The 20,356-nt window shown below is 39.3% G+C and overlaps 1 protein-coding gene and 1 long non-coding RNA gene across 2 annotated transcripts in view; both read right to left on the bottom strand.

The window, feature by feature from the left end:
• Positions 1-12,263: 12,263 nt before the first annotated feature.
• LOC126195449 (uncharacterized) lies at positions 12,264-15,809 on the bottom strand. The gene is made up of 2 exons (XR_007538610.1): positions 15,166-15,809; positions 12,264-13,345 (listed from the first exon to the last, which is right to left on the bottom strand). It is a non-coding gene; the product is annotated as an uncharacterized LOC126195449 (long non-coding RNA).
• A 71-nt stretch (positions 15,810-15,880) lies between these two features.
• LOC126195448 (guanine nucleotide exchange factor MSS4) overlaps positions 15,881-20,356 on the bottom strand; it is a 45,541-nt gene continuing 41,065 nt past the window's right edge. Inside the window, exon 3 of the mRNA XM_049934076.1 lies at positions 15,881-18,394. Coding sequence (XP_049790033.1) covers positions 18,140-18,394 — 255 coding nt within the window. The 3' untranslated portion in view covers positions 15,881-18,139. The remainder of the gene's footprint in view (positions 18,395-20,356) is intronic.

Below are 20,356 nucleotides of genomic sequence, written 5' to 3'. Positions count from 1 at the left end.
TACGTATTACAACTACCAGCGTTGCCAACATTCTACTAGCAATTTCTGTACTCTGTAAAACTGTCCATCCCTCTGAGTTACCAGTACATCAGATACCTGCAGAGTGGCTTACTAGTATAAATAAGGAACAGGGAAACATAATATAATGAATCTGTGAATTTGTATTAGCAACTAAGGAGTAAACAGAGATGGAGTAGGATTAACCTGATGATTTCAATGAACTGAACGTAGAAAATACAGGATGGAATGTAACAATATTATGAAAAGGGTAGTTGCTACTCACCATATAGCGGAGATGCTGAGTCACAGATAGGCACAACAAAGACAAAACAAGGTTTTGGCCAAAAAGGCCTTTGTCAAAAATAGACAACTGACACACACACACACACACACACACACACACACGACTGCAGTCTCTGGCAGCTGAAGCCACACTGTGAGTAGCAATAGCAGCGCACGATGGGAGAGGCAACTGGGTGAGGGCAAGGAGTAGGCTGGGGTGGGGAGGAGGAGGGATAGCAGGTTAGGGGTGGGGGACATTGAAGTGCTACTGGCGAGCATGCGGGTTTGGGTTGTTTGGGGAAGGAGACCAGGCAGCGAGGTCATAGGTCTCATCGGATTAGGGAAGGATGGGGAAGGAAGTCAGCCGTTCCCTTTCAGAGGAACCATCCCGGCATTTGCCTGGAGCAATTTAGGGAAATAACGGAAAACCTAAATCAGGACGGCCGGACGCGGGATTGAACCGCCGTCCTCCCGAATGCGAGTCCAGTGTCTAACCACTGTGCCATCTCGCTGACTACCATTCGCCAGATGACTACTACTTTTGAGACAGCAAGCAGCTCACTGACCTGCTGGACTTATCCATTGTGAGCTGGCATTGTCTCCTCTGCTAACATGAAAACTCTGAGCCTTCTACTATTGGTTCACTGGGGGGCAAACTTATAGTGTTCAGCACACTGTCATACAGTCGCTGTTCCAGCGAGGCACGCTAGCTGCTGCCCAGCCCTCCACACCACTTCCCTCCCCGACTTGTATCTGTGAGTGGACATTAACATCCATGAACTTCCTCTAATGGAGAGGCTATGGAGTAACTCTGCATGACCATCATGTCCCATGCAGTGCTGCTGGAGTACTATCTCAGATGTCCACGAATGTGCCCTAGTACAGTGTCGTTCAGCTGTTGGGTGTCATTGCCAACAAGTAGCACCTGCCACCAGCTGGGCTGGCTGCCTTGCACATCACTGCTTCTGCTGTGCTGGTGCCCTCAACTGTACCGACATGTATGCATCAGCATGTTCCAAGCTCACATGTTGGTACCACTGCCATCACCAATGCTGTGGAGATGACGATTCAATTGTAAAACCTAAACCAATAAGTGTGTAAACTGCTAACGCTGTCTTGACAGACCCTCACCACCCCAATCCACACTTCATCATTCTTCTAGTATAAGAGTCACATGCTACTGATCCCTACAGTATTTCAAATATGGAAATCATCAATATGTAAGAGCACAGTTACTGTTCAATAGCATCATGTACTTACATAATAAACCAGCTGGCAACTACTGACGAAAGTTCACATCACTAGCTTCCAAAACTTTAAAGTTCATGCTTAAAAGATTTAGAATATGGATAACCATACAACATTTTGATTTGTAACATTCACTGATTAGTCAGAACATTATGACCACCAACCTACTATTGGGTTTACATCAATAGTATGACAGTGGTCATACACACCCATCCAGGCAATGGCATCATCTGGCAAGGAATGACTGCTAGCTGGACACATGCACAGTGCACCGAGTATCTGTGAGCGTACTGTCTGTGCGTAGAATGGGAAAGATGCGCAATCTATCTGAATTTGACCGAAGGCACATTCTAATGGCCCAGAGGCCTAGCACAAACATTTCTGAAACTGCACGACTTGTCTTAGAGTGCTGTGGCGAGTATCTTCAACCAAGGTGAAACCATCCAGACATTGTGAGGTCGGACGTCATAGTTGGGCAGACTAGTAAAACAGGACAGGCAGTGAACTGTGGCAGAGCTAACATCAGACTTTAATGCTGGGACAAGTACATGTGCATCTGAATGCACAGTGCACCAAACTCTCTCAACAATGGGTGCTGGCAATTGACAAGCTGTGCATGTGCCAATGTTAACACCAAGACATCAGCAACTATGACAAATGAGAATTGCACAGTGTGATGAATCCCGACACACCTTCATGCCAATAGGAGGATGCAGTCATCTTACAACAACTCCCTGACACCTGTATGGAGGGACGGAGACAAACTGGTGGGAGCTCCATTATGCTGTGGGGGGAACATTTACAGGGGCATCCGTGAGTCCAGTGGAGCTCATCCAAGGCAACATGACGACAAAGGACTATCGTACAATGGTTGCAGACCACACACCCCTTCATGATCATGTTTCCCAGCAACAGTGGTATTTTTCAATAAGATAATGCACCATGTCACAAAGCCAGGAGTGTGATGGAATGGTTGGAGGAACACAGTGGGGGGTTCCAGTTGATGTGCTGGCCCCCCAACTTGCCAGTTCTAAACCCAGTCAAACAAATCTCAGATGTGATTGAATGAGGTGTCAGAGCTCAATGGCCCCCTCCCAAGAATTTACGGGAATTATGTGCAGATGTGGTGCCAGCTCCCTACAGCAACTTACCAAGGCCTCATTGCTTCCATGCCACGACACGTTGCTGCTGTTAACTGCACCAAAGGTGGACATACCAGCTGTTACCTAGTGATCATAATGTTCTGGTTGATCAGTGTATGTACTTATAAATTCCTTGATAATTATGTTGAAGTGTGGTAATGTAAGCATTATGTAAGATCAACTTATACATATCATACTCAGATATATTTGGAAATATCTAATTGCCTGCATACTGTGAAATACAGCTACTTCCATAAGCTGCAAATCTCTATGAGGTGCATGGAAGAGGGTACCAGTTATTAGTGCTACATCATTTTTCATTCCCATATGGATCACTGGAAGAATGATTGCTAAATGCCTGTGTGTGTGTGCTGCAATCAGTCTAATCTTGTTTTCATGCTCTCTTTGGGAGTTAGACACAGTAGGATGGAGTATATTCCTAGCTTCCTCACCTAAACTGGTTCTTGAAACTTTGTAAGTAGACTCTCATGGAAAAGATTGAGTCTGTCTTTGGGTGAGTGCCAGGGAAGGTTCCCAACGATAGCATTATGACACACTCCCACGGGTAAAATAAACCGTTACTCGTGCTGCTCTTCTTTGTATCTGTTATCCCTTATTAGACTTACTTCGGATGAGTACCACACTCTTCAGCAGTATTATAGGAGAGCTCCACAAGTGTTTTGTGAGCAATCTCCTTCATAGCATATTGCATTTTTCTAGTATCCTTTCAATGAACCAAAGTCTGTAATCTGTTTTACCTATTTTACATACCTACAAATCATTACAGTGAAATATTTGTTTAAACTGTCTGATTCTAATCTTGATTCATTAATATTGTAGTCACAGGGAATTACATTTCTGCATTTCGTATATCCCATTTCCCCCCCATGAGCCATGGACCTTGCTGTTGGTGGGGAGGCTTGTGTGCCTCAGCGATACAGATAGCCGTACCGTAGGTGCAACCATAACGGAGGGGTATCTGTTGAGAGGCCAGACAAATGCGTGGTTCCTGAAGAGGGGCAGCAGCCTTTTCAGTAGTTGCAGGGGCAACAGTCTGGATGATTGACTGATCTGGCCTTGTAACACTAACCAAAAGAGCCATGCTGTGCTGGTACTGCGAATGGTTGAAAGCAAGGGGAAACTACAGCCGTAATTTTTCCCCAGGGCATGCAGCTTTACTGTATGGTTAATGATGATGGCATCCTCTTGGGTAAAATATTCCGGAGGTAAAATGGTCCCCCATTCGGATAACCGGGTGGGGACTACTCAAGAGGATGTCATTATCAGGAGAAAGAAAACTGGCATTCTACGGATCAGAGCGTGGAATGTCAGATCCCTTAATCAGGCAGGTAGGTTAGAAAATTTAAAATGGGAAATGGATAGGTTAAAGTTAGATACAGTGGGAATTAGTGAAGTTCACTGGCAGGAGGAACAAGACTTTTGGTCAGGCGAATACAGGGTTATAAATACAAAATCAAATAGGGGTAATGCAGAAGTCGGTTTAATAATGAATAAAAAAATAGGAGTGCGGGTTAGCTACTACAAACAGCATAGTGAACGCATTATTGTGGCCAAGACAGACACGAAGCCCACGCCTACTACAGTAGTACAAGTTTATATGCCAACTAGCTCTGCAGATGACGAAGAAATAGAAAAAATGTACGACGAAATAAAAGAAATTATTCAGATAGTGAAGGGAGACGAAAATTTAATAGTCATGAGTGTCTGGAATTCAAGAGTAGGAAAAGGGAGAGAAGGAAATGTAGTAGGTGAATATGGATTGGGGGAGGGAAATGAACGAGGAAGCCGTCTGGTAGAATTTTGCACAGAGCATAACTTAATCATAGTTAACACTTGGTTCAAGAATCATAAAAGAAGGTTATATACATGGAAGAAGCCTGGAGATACTAGAAAGTATCAGATAGATTATATAATGGTAAGACAGAGATTTAGGAACCAGGTTTTAAATTGTAAGACATTTCCAGGGGCAGAAGTGGACTCTGACCACAATCTATTGGTTATGAACTGTAGATTAAAACTGAAGAAACTGCAAAAAAGTGGGAATTTAAGGAGATGGGAACTGGATAAACTGACTAAACCAGAGGTTGTACAGAGTTTCCGGGAGAGTGTAAGGGAACAAATGGCAGGAATGGGGGAAAGAAATACAGTACAAGGAGAATGGGTAGCTTTGAGAGATGAAGTAGTGAAGGCAGCAGAGGATCAAGTAGGTAAAAAGACGAGGGCTAGTAGAAATCCTTGGATAATAGAAGAAATATTGAATTTAATTGATGAAAGGAGAAAATATAAAAATGCAGTAAATGAAGCAGGCAAAAAGGAATACAAACGTCTCAAAAATGAGATCGACAGGAAGTGCAAAATGGCTAAGCAGGGATGGCTAGAGGACAAATGTAAGGATGTAGAGGCTTATCTCACTAGGGGTAAGATAGATACAGCCTACAGGAAAATTAAAGAGACCTTTGGAGAAAAGAGAGCCACTTGTATGAATATCAAGAGCTCAGATGCAAACCCAGTTCTAAGCAAAGAAGGGAAAGCAGAAAGGTGGAAGGAGTATATAGAGGGTCTATACAAGGGCGAAGTACTTGAGAACAATATTATGGAAATTGAAGACGATGTAGATGATGATGAAATGGGAGATATGATACTGCGTGAAGAGTTTGACAGAGCACTGAAAGACCTGAGTTGAAACAAGGCCCCGGGAGTAGACAACATTCCATTAGAACTACTGATGGCCTTGGGAGAGCCAGTCCTGACAAAACTCTACCATCTGGTAAGCAAGATGCATGAAACAGGCGAAATACCCTCACACTTCAAGAAGAATATAATAATTCCAATCCCAAAGAAAGCAGGTGTTGACAGATGTGAAAATTACCGAACTATCAGTTTAATAAGTCACGGCTGCAAAATACTAAAGCGAATTCTTTACAGACGAATGGAAAAACTAGTAGAAGCCGACCCAGGGGAATATCAGTTTGGATTCCATAGAAATATTGGAACACGTGAGGCAATACTGACCCTACGACTTATCTTAGAAGCTAGATTAAAGAAAGGCAAACCTACGTTTCTAGCATTTGTAGACTTGGAGAAAGCTTTTGACAATGTTGACTGGAATACTCTCTTTCAAATTCTGAAGGTGGCGGGGGTAAAATATAGGGAGAGAAAGGTTATTTACAATTTGTATAGAAACCAAATGGCAGTTGTAAGAGTTGAGGGGCATGAAAGGAAAGCAGTGGTTGGGAAGGGAGTGAGACAGGGTTGTAGCCTCTCCCCGATGTTATTCAATCTGTATATTGAGCAAGCAGTGAAGGAAACAAAAGAAAAATTCGGAGTAGGTAGTAAAATCCATGGAGTAGAAATAAAAACTTTGAGGTTCACCGATGACATTGTAATTCTGTCAGAGACAGCAAAGGACTTGGAAGAGCAGTTGAACGGAATGGATAGTATCTTGAAAGGCGGATATAAGATGAACATCAACAAAAGCAAAATGAGGACAATGGAATGTAGTTGAATTAAGTCGGGTGATTCTGTGGGAATTAGATTAGGAAATGAGACACTTAAAGTAGTAAAGGAGTTTTGCTATTTGGGGAGTAAAATAACTGATGATGGTCGAAGTAGAGAGGATATAAAATGTAGACTGGCAATGGCAAGGAAAGCGTTTCTGAAGAAGAGAAATTTGTCAACATCGAGTATAGATTTAAGTGTCAGGAAGTCGTTTCTGAAAGTATTTGTATGGAGTGTAGCCATGTATGGAAGTGAAACATGGACGATAAATAGTTTAGACAAGAAGAGAATAGAAGCTTTCGAAATGTTGTGCTACAGAAGAATGCTGAAGATTAGATGGGTAGATCACATAACTAATGAGGAGGTGTTAAATAGGATTGGGGAGAAGAGAAGTTTGTGGCACAACTTGACTAGAAGAAGGGATCGGTTGGTAGGACATGTTCTGAGGCATCAAGGCATCACCAATTTAGTATTGGAGGGCAGCGTGGAGGGTAAAAATTGTAGAGGGAGACCAAGAGATGAATACACCAAGCAGATTCAGAAGGATGTAGGTTGCAGTAGGTACTGGGAGATGAAGAAGCTTGTACAGGATAGAGTGGCATGGAGAGCTGCATCAAACCAGTCTCAGGACTGAAGACCACAACAACAACAACATATCCTATTTCATTACGTACTCAATCTCCATGCCGCCTCCACCTCTCAATGACATAATTCTTTACACTTTTCATTTCTCTTTTCTTTTAATTCATCTCCACTTCTCAGGCTGCCCTATCATCACTGAACTAGGTCTGACATAGCACTTATCATTGACCTCCTATACTTCACACACACACACACACACACACACTACTCAAAGTTAGCACTGCTCGGCCATTCTGTACAGACATACTTGATGGCTTCGAGAACAATTCCGTCACTTGTACTGTACTACTAGATCTGAGTAAAGCATTTGATAGTGTATCCCATGAAGTACTAATAAATAAACTAGAGTGCTATGGTGTCAAAAATAACGAACTGGCACTAATCAGATCATACCTGACAAACAGAACTCAGGTAGTTATAGTAAAGAACCAGCAATCAAATGCCCTACCAGTTGTAAGAGGCGTGCCACAAGGCTCAGTGCTTGGACCTTTTCTCTTCCTGGTATACATGAATGACTTGCCTACTTCATGCTTCATAAGTCAATAATATATGCTGACGACACAACCCTGATTACCTCAGATAACAAATTTGAGGAAGTGAAGAAACAAACAAAAGTAATGCTTGAAAAGTCTGCCATATGGCTCCACAGTAACAAGCTGATACTCAACAGTAGCAAGACAAACTATGTATTTCTTCTTGCACAATCTACAGGAAAAATTAAATGAGTCTGACTCTAAAACTTCTAGGAATCCACCTGGACCCGAAATTAACCTTTCATCTTCTTATTATTCCTTCTTTGAATCTCACTTACAGTATGGAATAAAATTATGGGGCAACTCATCTGGTACTCAGACAGTGTTCATGTGGCAGAAGAAAGCAATTAGAGCAATTACAGGTATTAAAAGCTAAGAATCATGTCGAAAGCACTTTAAGGAACGTAACATTACCTTCTCTGTATATAAAAACGTGTCTTCTTTCCATAAAAAAAAAAATACATACCTTACCCTCCAGAACAGATGTTCATTCACATGATACCAGATATAAAAACAATCTTGATGTAGACTTTACTAGGCTGTCTAAGGTCCAAAGTAGCTTTAAGCAAACAGGATTAAAATTATATAACAAGTTACCACCATCACTGAAAGACCTACAAGGTGATGCCTTCAAGAAGCAGCTGCACAAATTGTTAGCTGATAAGTGTATCTATGATGTAAAGGAATTGGAATGTAGTAGAGAGTAACTATGATGATAAGGGATTGGAATGTAGTAGAGAGTAACTATGATGTTAAGGAATTATAATGTAGAGAATAACTCTTTATCCTCATGTAATGTCAAAACTGTCTATTTCAACAAATGTTGGCTAATGACAAGTAATAAATAAATATATATTTCTCTCTTAACTCTATAGTGTTTTTGAATTGCCTTCTAGGTTTCAAAGCTATCAATTGTGATTGACAGATGGAAAATACGTGCATTTTCTATGAACTTTTTCACACTACTAACCTACTGGTATGCAAGGTTCACAACAGGTCCCTTTCTCCTGTCCAAATGATTTGGTCCCTTGCCATTCAGTAGGTTATCATCTAGAAAATGTGGCTTTAGAATGTGTGTTAGACTTGAAATATAAGCTATAAAATTTTTCAGTAAATGATGTGTACAGATAACTGGTTACATAAAGTTTATTGTAAAAAGCCTTGACCAGGTTTCAATATCACTAAGGGAATACAGTCACATTAATTAAGTTACATTCAAATTGTAAGGGCTATTCAGAAAGTAAGGAATGTTTTTGGCATAAAAAAAAAGAGAACTAAGTACAAGAAATACATCCGAAAAAGCAAATGACATACTACTTTTCCACATAGTCAACAAACACACTGAGGCACTTATCATAGCCGTGGACAAGCTTTGAAAGACCGTCGTAAAATTCTGCCGCCTGAGACTTCAGCCAGTGAGTCACGCCCACCTGGAGTTCCGCGTCGTCATCAAAGTGCTGCGTTGCAAGCCAGTTCTTCATCTTGGGAAACAAGTGGAAGTTGCTTGGTGCAAGATCAGAGCTGTAGGCAGATGAGGGAAAATTTCCCATTTGAATTAAGGAGGTTTTTTTATTGTGGTTTGCCGTGTGAGGTCGGGCATTGCCATGCAAAAACAAAATTTGTGGTAGCCTAGCTTTTGAGTGACAATTTCAAACAACATAGTTTGTGAAACTTGTGGAAAAGAAAGCGAAACCTTCATTATTGTGAAGCAGCAGTTTTCACGGATCGTTTCATCCACTTTAGCAACAAGATCATCATTCACAATGCTTGGGCGTCCACTCTTCTCTTCATCATGAACGTTGGTTTGGCCATTTTTAAACTGAATGCACCATTTCTGGACGGAACATTCACTCATTACGTTGTTTCTGTTCACTTTGTACAGTTCACGATAAATTTCTGTAGGTTTTAGGGTTTTTTTTTTTTTTTCTTTTTTCAACAAAACCGTATCGCAGAACACACCTCACAACTGGTGGGATTTTTGATTGCAGAGCAAATTTCAAATTCGAACATTGAAAAAACCAGATGTGCAGAGATGTTCCCGCTGTAACAGATGGATGCCGACTGAGCTGCCAAGCATGCACATACCAAAATATACGCGATCAGCGCATGCCTAGCGGCTTTGGATGGAAACTTTCTGTACAGCCCTCGTATTATGAGCTAACATGGTATGGATAAAATCCATAATTTTTACTGTCTAACTTGAGTATCTTAGCTCATAATGTATGCTTACAGTTCTAACACAATGTAATTCATGTGACTTTATTCCTTCTGAAGAAGATACCCCTTAATGGTACTGAAACCTGATCAAGACCTTACACAAAATATTTTAAGCAAGCACTTGGCTATATAAATCAATTACTGAAAGTTTATTTGTTTTTGCTGCTGTTAGCCATCCTTAAAATTGTGAGCTATAGAAAATTGACAACACTTGGATCAGCAGTCATGTGGTACTCAAGACTTATAAGTAAGGGTTTAGAGGTTAACTTACTTTATTGTCAAGATGAAACAGCTGTCACTGAAATTTATCATGTTATGCTTAGCAGCATTTTCTGCCACATGGTGGTGAACTCTGCTCTTGGCCACAGTTTGCTACTGACCATTCATTCTGATGGATAACAGATTGTTGGTCTTCCCCAGATAAAATGCTTTGCAGAGGTTTCACGACCCATGTCGTCTGGACTATTTCCTCCAACATCAGCACCTCTGAATTACATACATGGTGGTTGGCCTTGCAATTGTCCTTCGATATCTTAATTCTCCTAGACCCTGTCCCATGACCCTAACTTAACTCGTACCTCCTCTCCACAGTCTAACTCCTCTTCTGTTTTATCTACCCAGCCAATCCTATCCCCCCCTCTGCGCCACTGTGTGTCTGCATACATCTGTTAGTGCCACATTCCTACCCTGTACAAATGTTACCTCTCCCTCCCAGCCATCAGCCACCCTTTCCCAACACTCCCCCTTGCTCCCCTTGTCCACTCCACCTGACAAACTCTTTACACCTATTATTTATATTCTACCAATGACTTTCCTTCAGAATCTCAATACCCCCCCCCCCCTCCCAATTCATCGCTTCCCCTGGTCTTCTCAGACCATCAAGCCACTTTCCTTGATGTTGACCACCTCACAGATGGCTATCAGTATCTCCGTCCACATCAAACTTACAACCACAAATAATACCTCCATTTTGATAGCTGTCACCAATTCACCACCACAAAATCTCTTCCACACATCCATGGTCGTTGCATCTGCAGTGATGAGCAGCCCCTCTTCAAATATATTGAGTATCCCACAGAGGCTTTCAGACAAAGTATCCTCCACACCTAGTCCAGAAGCATACCTCCGTGTCTTGTCTCCTCAGTCACTTACCGTTCTTCACCTACCCACTGTCCAGCCACAAAGGCTGGAACTCGACACCTCCCAGCACTGGAGCAACTGAATTATGTTCTGTGTCAGGGTTTCAACCATCTCTCATGCCTTGAAATAGAAAATATTATCTCTACCCCTCCCACTAAGGTACTCTGCCTCCCACTACAAATATTCTCATCAGTCCCTATTCCATGCCTGCTCACAACACTTTGTCCTACAGATCGTATCCTCGGAAAGAGGTGAGATGCAAGATCTGTCCCACACACCTCCCCATTACCACCCACTTCAGTCCTGTCACAAGCATTTCAAACTCCATCGAAATCAGGGCTACCAGTGAAACAGGTAGAGTGTTCTCCCAACCTCTATGCCCATATCTGCTCGAGCCTCACACAAGTGTTCCAGTACCCTCCCCCAAGCACAGCCTCCGGGTGTTGCACCTAACAGCCTACCATTCACACTCGCAGACACAGCACTGCATCATCATCTCCCATTCCTATCCTGCTATGCCACTTCTGTACACCTAGTAACACCACCAGCTGAAATCACTACTCACTTCAGTTGGGGTTCAGTCCATACACAGTAAGTGCATGTTTGAAATGTGTGTGTGTTTTCTAAATCTGTAGGAGAACTTTGCCCAAAAGCTTAGTCTATTTTCAAATGTGCCTGTTCACTGCTTCTTGTATACTCTACGTGGTATGACTTAGCTAACAATTCCCTGACCAGTAGACCCCTATGCAATATCTCTGGGTGAAAAATAATGTTCATGGTGGACTATTTCAAACAAGCCTGGTGGCATGTCACAGGGCTATTTTTGTTTTTAAAGGGCTTGTCAGAACCAGTTCTTTGTACAGTGACTATTGTCTTAAACAGTAACAAAGTAACTAATGTTTATTAGTAGATAAAAAATAGCCACTGTTGTAAACCACAATCACATCCATCTAATACCACAGCAGTTGTCATCTGAAGGAATATAAGAATGGCTATGTGCATCCCTTCCTAGCAAAGACAGATGTGTTATTGTAGGTGACAAATAATACAAAAGGAAACTGCTCTTTAACTCCAAAGCAACCCATCCCTGAGTACTGTTCATGTGGTTTATATCACTAATAAGTGAGAATTGTTGAAATGCTTCAACCAAGTCACTTACTTCAGTTAACAGACACAAACCTCAAGCACCGTCATGACTACTTACTCTCGAAAATTATTTTCAGAAGAAATCTGAAAAGTTATTAATATCCTTACATATGTAGCATACTACAATCATAATAATCAAGGGAGTAAGGCAGTCTTTCACTTCTGTACACACTCTGAGTGGATAGTAAAGGCATGAATGAACCCTTATGTTATGCTTTTTTTATACTCATGTGGCATCAATATGACCAAACTGAGGAACATATAATGTATTGTAAAAGGAACCATTAAAGTGAATTACACATTTTTACAGTTATTAAGCTGATCTAGAGGCACTTAGCAACTTGCATTTGTTGGATTCAGGGAAACAGTGTTGTCTTAACGTAAAATTTGCTGGTGAAACACACAAAGATTTATTAAAAACACAAAGTACCACATAAAATTCTATTAATCAAAATTTTAAGTGTTTGGACAGGTATGACAGCGAATAACTCTACGTATCCACAACAACAGACAATCAATCTGAAATTTCTAAAAACTCTTCACAACTTAGCAAATACAACAATAAGTAACATGTATGGTATTGCAGAAATGAAAATATGAAGCTGCTACTGAATAAATTCACCATGTTGAGAGAGAAATAACTGGTTCAAAACAATGGTAGTGCCAGGAAAGCAAATTTTAGTTCTGATGCTAAAATCTGTGCGCCTGGCAGAGAAACAAAATAGATTTGAAACTAGAAAGTAATGCTACAGTTTCATTAATATGACCAGCAACGTAAGACATGTTTTTGAACTGCTTTAAACTGACACAGCTACAAATAAACCATTTCAGTAACACATACTATATCTCAATTAGATTTTTTTGCCACGAGATGTGTGAATTTTCTACTGTTGACTGCCCTACTGAGGCTTGACTGAATCACCGTGATATCTTTCTGCAATTTCTCATTAGATACTGCTTTACTAAAAGTGGGATAAGGAACACTTCTACAGAGTTATTAAAAAGCCTTTACTTTACAAAAATTTAACTTCTGATTTTTTTTAGTGCAGATCTGCTGGCCTTACAACTTCCCAACATGTTAATGATAAAGATTATTTTTCTCTCAAACTACAGAGCAGTTTCCTTCTCCCTTTCATTTTTGTGATGAAACACATAATAGACAGAGTTCTCAGAAAATGTAACAAAATATTGTCCATTCAGTTATTTACAATATCTATTAATTTAGTCACACTCCAAGTCTAAAGTTACAATATTTAACAATTGCAATATTTGACACTAAAAAGAGGAAATATTTGCTTCAAAAATAATTTTATTCAATGCCTGAAAGACTCAGGGTATCAAACAATTAATATTCTAGATATTTATATCACGTAGAAAAGCGAAAGCTGCAGTGAAGGCTCGACCCAAGTGGTCCCATATTGGCGGTGAGTGCACTTCCCTGCCTCAGAGCTGAATTCCAGTGCTTGAGGCTGCACACTGTAGGTGATCACATTTAGAAAAATGCTGAAGGACACAAAGCAGTTAAATATTTACTAAATGTCATTCCTACAGTTATAAGGCAGTAAACTTTCTCAAGAAGCTTGTAAAAGTTTGAATAAACATAACATTCTAATGAGAAACTACAAAGATTGAAATACTGACTCACATAAAATGACTGAAGAAACGTTAACAACACTAGCACAGAAATTCTAATTGTAGTGTTTAGAAAAATGTAGACGACAATATGTAATGTCTTTATATAACGAAATAAGTGATGAGTGAATTACACAATCATGGAATAAACGATGCATATGTACAATTACTCTGTACTGCTATGGAAAGGAACAGTTTTGCACAAGACTTGAGACAGACAGAATAAAACAATAAGTATTTCTAGATGCCAGACTCTACAAAGTTTACCTGTGTATAAGTGGGAGAACAGTGATTTAGGTCTTACAACATCAGCTAATGTGTTCACAGGTTCTGTGGACAAACATAAAGCTTCACTTATTTTCTAACAGTGTTTGAACATTGTTTGCTACTGACTAATGTTGACATACAAATAGAAGCAAATTTACCACACACTGCAAAATAAGTTCAATTACAACTCATTGTCAAAACTGTATATTTCATTTTCTAGTTTTATAGTTGCTACTTAGATAGGTAAAATTGACAGTACATTTATAATAACGAAAGAGACTAATGAAATAAAGGGTGATTTTTAACAATGGTGCCAAACTACTGGAGGCTCTCTCCGAGTGGGTAAAAAACAGTAACGTCTAATGAAAAGGGTGTTTCTGGTGATGTATGGTTTATATGCTGATGGCCAAGATCAACCCTTTCACAAATTATCTAGGATTGAAAATTCCTGTTAGCTGCATGACAATAGCAATACGCTTTGCAAACTGACTTCTGTTTTGCGAAACAAAGGTAACTACTTGTGATAAATGTAATTGTCACCATGCAGATATTAAACTGGCAATTGGAGACAACCTGCAGGTATCAAAGTAGTTGCTTTCTTGTTGTTTCACTATGCTCAGTATAGCTCGAATTAGCACAACAGTACGTAGCAGTTAATTGACAGCTGTTAAAGCTGTTTTCAACAGCTGTTTCACTTTGTTAATGTAAATTCCCACATCCCAGAAGGTATTCCTCGAAGAAGCGATCCAAAGAATGCAAGGAATGACTAACTCTGTACAGTACAGCCCCATAACTGTCAAGTTTTATTATCAGCCAAAGAGTGACAGTGTTTCCCATATTGGTGGCAGTATTGTTCACTATGTCTCGTGTGTTATTTGACTGCCATTCATCCCAAATACCAAATGAGGCATAGCTCCACTTGAAGACAGGAAGACAATGTGTCCCATGGAAAGAACTTCCTGCTGTACACTAGTGCTCCAGCCCACATCCTACTCCAACAGAGCAGCACAACCACCATGCTACCCACTAGAATAAACTCCACCCCAAGTCGCTTGGTATGACTAACAGGTGTCTAGCATGGAAACCTTGCCTTCACACATGCGTGTGTTACACCTTCTATTGGCAACAGTCTCAAGCAGTTTGTGCCTACTGTTCAAAACCAACTTACACGTGTTGCACAGAGGCAGCTGAGATAAAAATGTCATGTTTTTCGGCAAGTAGTAATGCTGAAATAATGTAAAAACTATACAATTGACACTTTAACATTAATGGCGCTTCATTTAAACAACATTCCTCTGTTTAATAGTAGGTAGCAGTGAGGGTTACCTCAGAGGATGAACTACTGGCACAAAATTAAAAATTTATATCAATGACATAAGAGAGGAAATCCTACTTACCACTTAACAACCTGAAGCAGGAGAATCAGAGCAGAACAGAACATAAAACAGACACTGAATCTTAAGCTTTCACTGAACATTTTCCACCGTCATCCTTACTCTGAAACAACATTTTATTTTCATAAATATATTATTAATTTACTTTTCCCTCGTAGTATAGGAGACTGCCCTATGCTCCTGTTGTTGTTTTGGCAGTGGATTAGAAAATGCTTATCTTTAGGGTCTAGAACCAGACAAAAGATACCATGAAATGAAAATTCGATGCATAAGACAGTCAAGAAGTGGACTAACACTTCACTGCATCTCATGTGAGAAGCAACTATACAGATGACAACTTTTAATTAATGATTTATGTAAAATCTCACCACTGTAATTAAAAAATGGAATATTTCACATGGAAGCAAACCAGTTACATTTTCAACAAAGAAGACAAGATGAAAGTGTAGTCAAGTCACACCTGATCATTCCAAAATTTGGGCACACTATTCCTTGCTTTTCTATCATTATATACAAGTCACCAAATAGATCAAAATGATGCTTATTCAACTATAGTGCCTTTCTATATCTGGCAGTATTGGTGCTCATATGCCCTTCCATATCCCTCCAAATGTTGAAGGAAGGTGTGTGTGTGTGTGTGTGTGTGTGTGTGTGTGTGTGTGTGTGTGTGTGTGTGTGTGTGTGTGTGTGTTGGGGGGGGGGCAGAGGGGGGGGGGCTGAGACGGAGTGAAATTTTTAACATGTAACTACTTAATGTGCAAACACAAGTGTCTTGCATATATCAAATCTGTGTTACCAGTCATAACAGAAAACAACTTAATAATCTTTGAATACCAGCAGGTAATCGAATGAATTAAGAATCTAAATTATATGCTTTCTTTATTGTAACATGCAAGCCCACATTTAGGAGGACTGTTGAAGCAAAGCAGCTATGTGGTGTTGTCACCTCCCAGTCACTTGCAATGGTAACTGGGAACTGTAATATCCAATGTAGCATATCCTGACACAAAATGAAACCAAGACAACAAAGAAAAGCTGAAGTTATGAGTACCAACTGCTGAAAAATAAAAAAAACTAATGTCCGCAGGTAACTAAGGGCCTTGATCGCATACGTACTAATGTCAATGTAGACTTGTTTCATCCTGTCTTGTTCTCTTGTCTGGTCATATAAAACCATATTTTTTAAATTATGATTAATTCAAATGCATATGGTATGTGTCCAACAATCATCAGGCACATCTGATACATGAAAGATGATATAATTTTTGAAGGACACTTCTGATAAATGGCAATAGCCTAAATGAACAATGTATTATTCGCTAGCAGTACCCTCAAAAAGATATGACTTCAACTAACGAAGTCAATAGTTCTGTATAATAATATACACAATAGCTTTACTCTCCATTATGGAATTGCTACTTTAAGGAAGAAAATACACTGGTTCTGTTAGACAAATCAGCTTCACATAAAGTCTATTATGTAACAGTATGATTCACTCAGCATCCATATTTTCTCTAGTGAAAACACTGAGGAACCACTTACATTAGGAACTTTAAACATAATTATTTTCATTTAAAAATGTGTGCACATATACAACATATAATTACAAATCACAAGTAATAGTTCACACTTGCTGCAGAACAGCTTGGCAATGTGCATTAATTATCAAAAATGCATGCATAATCTTCGGTAATAATATCACAACAGTAATAAACTCAGTAATAACCTCAGGATTCTAATTTTCCAACATAAAACTCTTAAAATATCTGAGAATGAATGATGACTGACAGCAGTGCGGAAAAACAAAAATTAATTTCACATTGGCAGTGTTTCTACCATGCACAATGAGCATACTGCTTTTAAGTGTGAGAAACGTAAAACACACTGGATAATATTTATAACAACCAAAAACTTCAAGTAAACCATGTTTCACTAATAACATACACGAAAGCAACACCTATGTTATCAGACCAACCTGAGACAGCATCATAATGAACATTAATTTACAGAAAAAACACACATGTAATTGATGAACAGTAAGATATTAGCCCTGAAGTTATGGAGATGCAGCATCTAAGATTTTATTCAATTATTTCATATTTTACTCTAGTATACGTTCTGTGTGCAAAATTGTGCAGGATTTGAGAATAATGTAAATCAATATGGTTTTTATAACATTTTACATTAGCTTTACATTACCATTTACTTCTGTGACAAGCAAATATAGGTGCAGTCCAACGGCACTGATGCAGAAACCTTTGCCGGTGGATCACAAAATATGAACTTTCGCCATCACAATCAAGCAAATAATGAATAATAAAATTCTTAAAGCAAATTAGACTGAGCTTTACTGTTACGAATATTTTAATAAAATATTACTAAGTATTTCAGCAGTTGTAAAAATGAAAACAAATAATAACTCAAGCAGTCAACAGGTTAATGTATTAGATCAGTCTGTTTACATTTCACATGCCCACAATGTCTTACACAAGTTAATCTTATCTTACAATAGAAATTACAGCTCAAACTTTGGAATATTTCATGTCTCAAACTCAGTCTCTGTTGCCACCACTTATTCTCTAGAGTGAAATGAAACTTCTATGTCTGGAAGCACCAAATGATACTGACAGAACTTATACACAACACGTGACACACAATTAACGGTTTCCATAGAAACTATCCCAAAAAACCTCACACATTTGTGCAGTCTGTGGTAGCTGATATGTGAACCAAAAATGTATTCTAATGAAAGTATAAACCTGTATTTCGCACAATACATTTAACAAGTAACAGGCTATGAAGTTCACTGAAGAGAGAGAATGATTAACATTTTCTCAGAGTATGCACCTGCTATTACAATGAAAGAAATAACAAGAAGGAAGACACAGAATGGTGCCTGGCATATTGCTGCAAAAAACTAAATGGACTGCATAGACCAGAGTGCACCAGCAGACGTAAAAAATATAACTGATATGCACTAGATGTTGCCAGAGATATTGCCATGTAACACACGTGAAAGTGCTACGTAGCTGGTGCGTGCTGCAATGTCGTACCAACCAATAGGGCCCACTTCGCAGTCAGCACACGCCAAGTACTTGACGCCAGAAACTGTATTTGAGAATCCCACATTTTCAAATGAATACATATCTTCAACAACCCAGTAGTCCTTTATCACTTCTTCTTCAGGGTTACTCGGCACTTCCGATTTCTGCTTCATGTGGGGCAACGGGAACTGTGGACAAGTGTTCAAATGAAAACAGCAACTGAGCACAATTAGGTATTTTTCTACGACTGTCATATGTTACAATGAATTCAAATAATCTCTCTCACTAAATTCTGTGTGTGTGTGTGTGTGTGTGTGTGTGTGTGTGTGTGTGTGTGGTGGGGGCAGGAGGGGGCACTCTACTGCATAAAATTTTTTGAGTAGAATCACGCACTCTAATATTGTGTCATGTTGAGACTGCTCTATCATGCGACAACACAAAGAAAAACAAGAATAATTACTGCACTAAATCTGCTGTACACATGGAAACAAATATTGGTGAAACAATGTGGTGCACATCTCTATGAACATTGTGCAGCAGGACAAAACTATGCAAGCTTAGTAATTTATTATGCCTACTGAAACAGATAAATACTTCTTCCACCAGGCAATGCAATGTTTAATAAGTTTTTCCTATTTTTTACTTTCTAAAACAACTGCTCTAAAAGCTCTGAAATCTACTGTTACTCGATGGCTTTACATTTTCAAATTTATCTGCCATACTCCACCATTCTCAGTTTTGGCATTTGATACATAGATGATGATGATGATGATGATGATTTGTTCCATACAGAATTAACCAAGTAAAGGTGATTTAATTCAGACAGATAATTACAAACCAGATGAAATCTGACCAGATGAACAAATTATCCTCTCAATATGAACAATGCTCAACTACTTCTAAGTTCAAAGCTTTGAATCAGAAGCAAATCCTTAAGACTGCAAGTAAATAGCTATGCTATGTGTTAAGGAAAGTCAGAATAGCATTGATAGGTACTAGCGTACCCTTGTTACACAATTTTTCAATTCATTTCCCTCCTATGGTAGCTGAAAGTGAACAACCAAAATGGAAGAATTTTGCAATGACATGAAAACGGAAGGGATTTGATGATAGCTTTATTGGCTACATAGGAAGCATTCAGCTTTAAGTATAGTAATGAAATCTGGGAAACTGTGGCATCAAAAGGAGTAAGGAAGTAACTGGCCAAGTAAACCAACTATGATAGGCAACAAGAGGCATATCAATGAGCAGTGCATTTCGAAAGAGGTCCATCAGACTTTTGTACTAATCACCAATAGCCAGAAAGCTACGATAAATCAGTCTGGTTCTAACTTGTATGCAGTCACATTGTCACTGGTCTTATCAATTATTGAACCAGTTTCATTTGAAAGACAGTATAGAATACTACTTGTTCCAGGTTATTGTGGCATCCAAATAAAGTATTATCCTAATAACTTTTAAGATTTTGGACACAAGAAATTACACTGTGGATAACATTTCAAGATTTACATTACTATTTTCAGTTCTCAAATCTTCCTTTGCTCAACAATTACTGTGTTGTTCATCAAGTGATAGGGATGCTTGAACAGTCACTTAGGCCCACAATGAGCAACACCAGATTTCTTAGTCATAGTTCTAGCAGGCCAAGGCAGTACAGTCGAAAATGGTGCATGGAAACAGAATGACAGGTTAGATATCCGAGCAGGAGACCTAAGGCAGATGCCTCTGTACTCTTATACAATCAGTACGTATTAATTACATTGGAAGCTATGTTAACTTTCTTTTTTATAGGTCTGCATTACCACCCTTTATTAGAACTGACATTCGTGTATGTCGGCACAGGTGAGATGTACCTCCATCTACCTGCTTTCATAGGAATACTTCACTCATTTTTAGTGGACAAACCAGTCTCTACATATTGCTTTCTTCCCATTCACTTCACTTCACTTCACTTCACTTCACTTCACTGTGCACGCACACACTGGATATCTGTTGGCTAAGTTAATCCAGCAGAGCTTACAATAATATATAACAAATCGTACTGATCTCTTGCCACTCCTTTTTCACTTGTCCCATTAAGAATTCTCAGTTTACCAAATTCACAGTAAGACAAAAAAAGTAAGGAATAAAGATTAGGATTTAATGTCCCA

Source organism: Schistocerca nitens, chromosome 7, assembly GCF_023898315.1.
Source record: "Schistocerca nitens isolate TAMUIC-IGC-003100 chromosome 7, iqSchNite1.1, whole genome shotgun sequence".
Taxonomy (NCBI): Eukaryota; Metazoa; Arthropoda; class Insecta; order Orthoptera; family Acrididae; genus Schistocerca; species Schistocerca nitens.
This window is presented reverse-complemented; position numbering and strand designations above follow the sequence as displayed.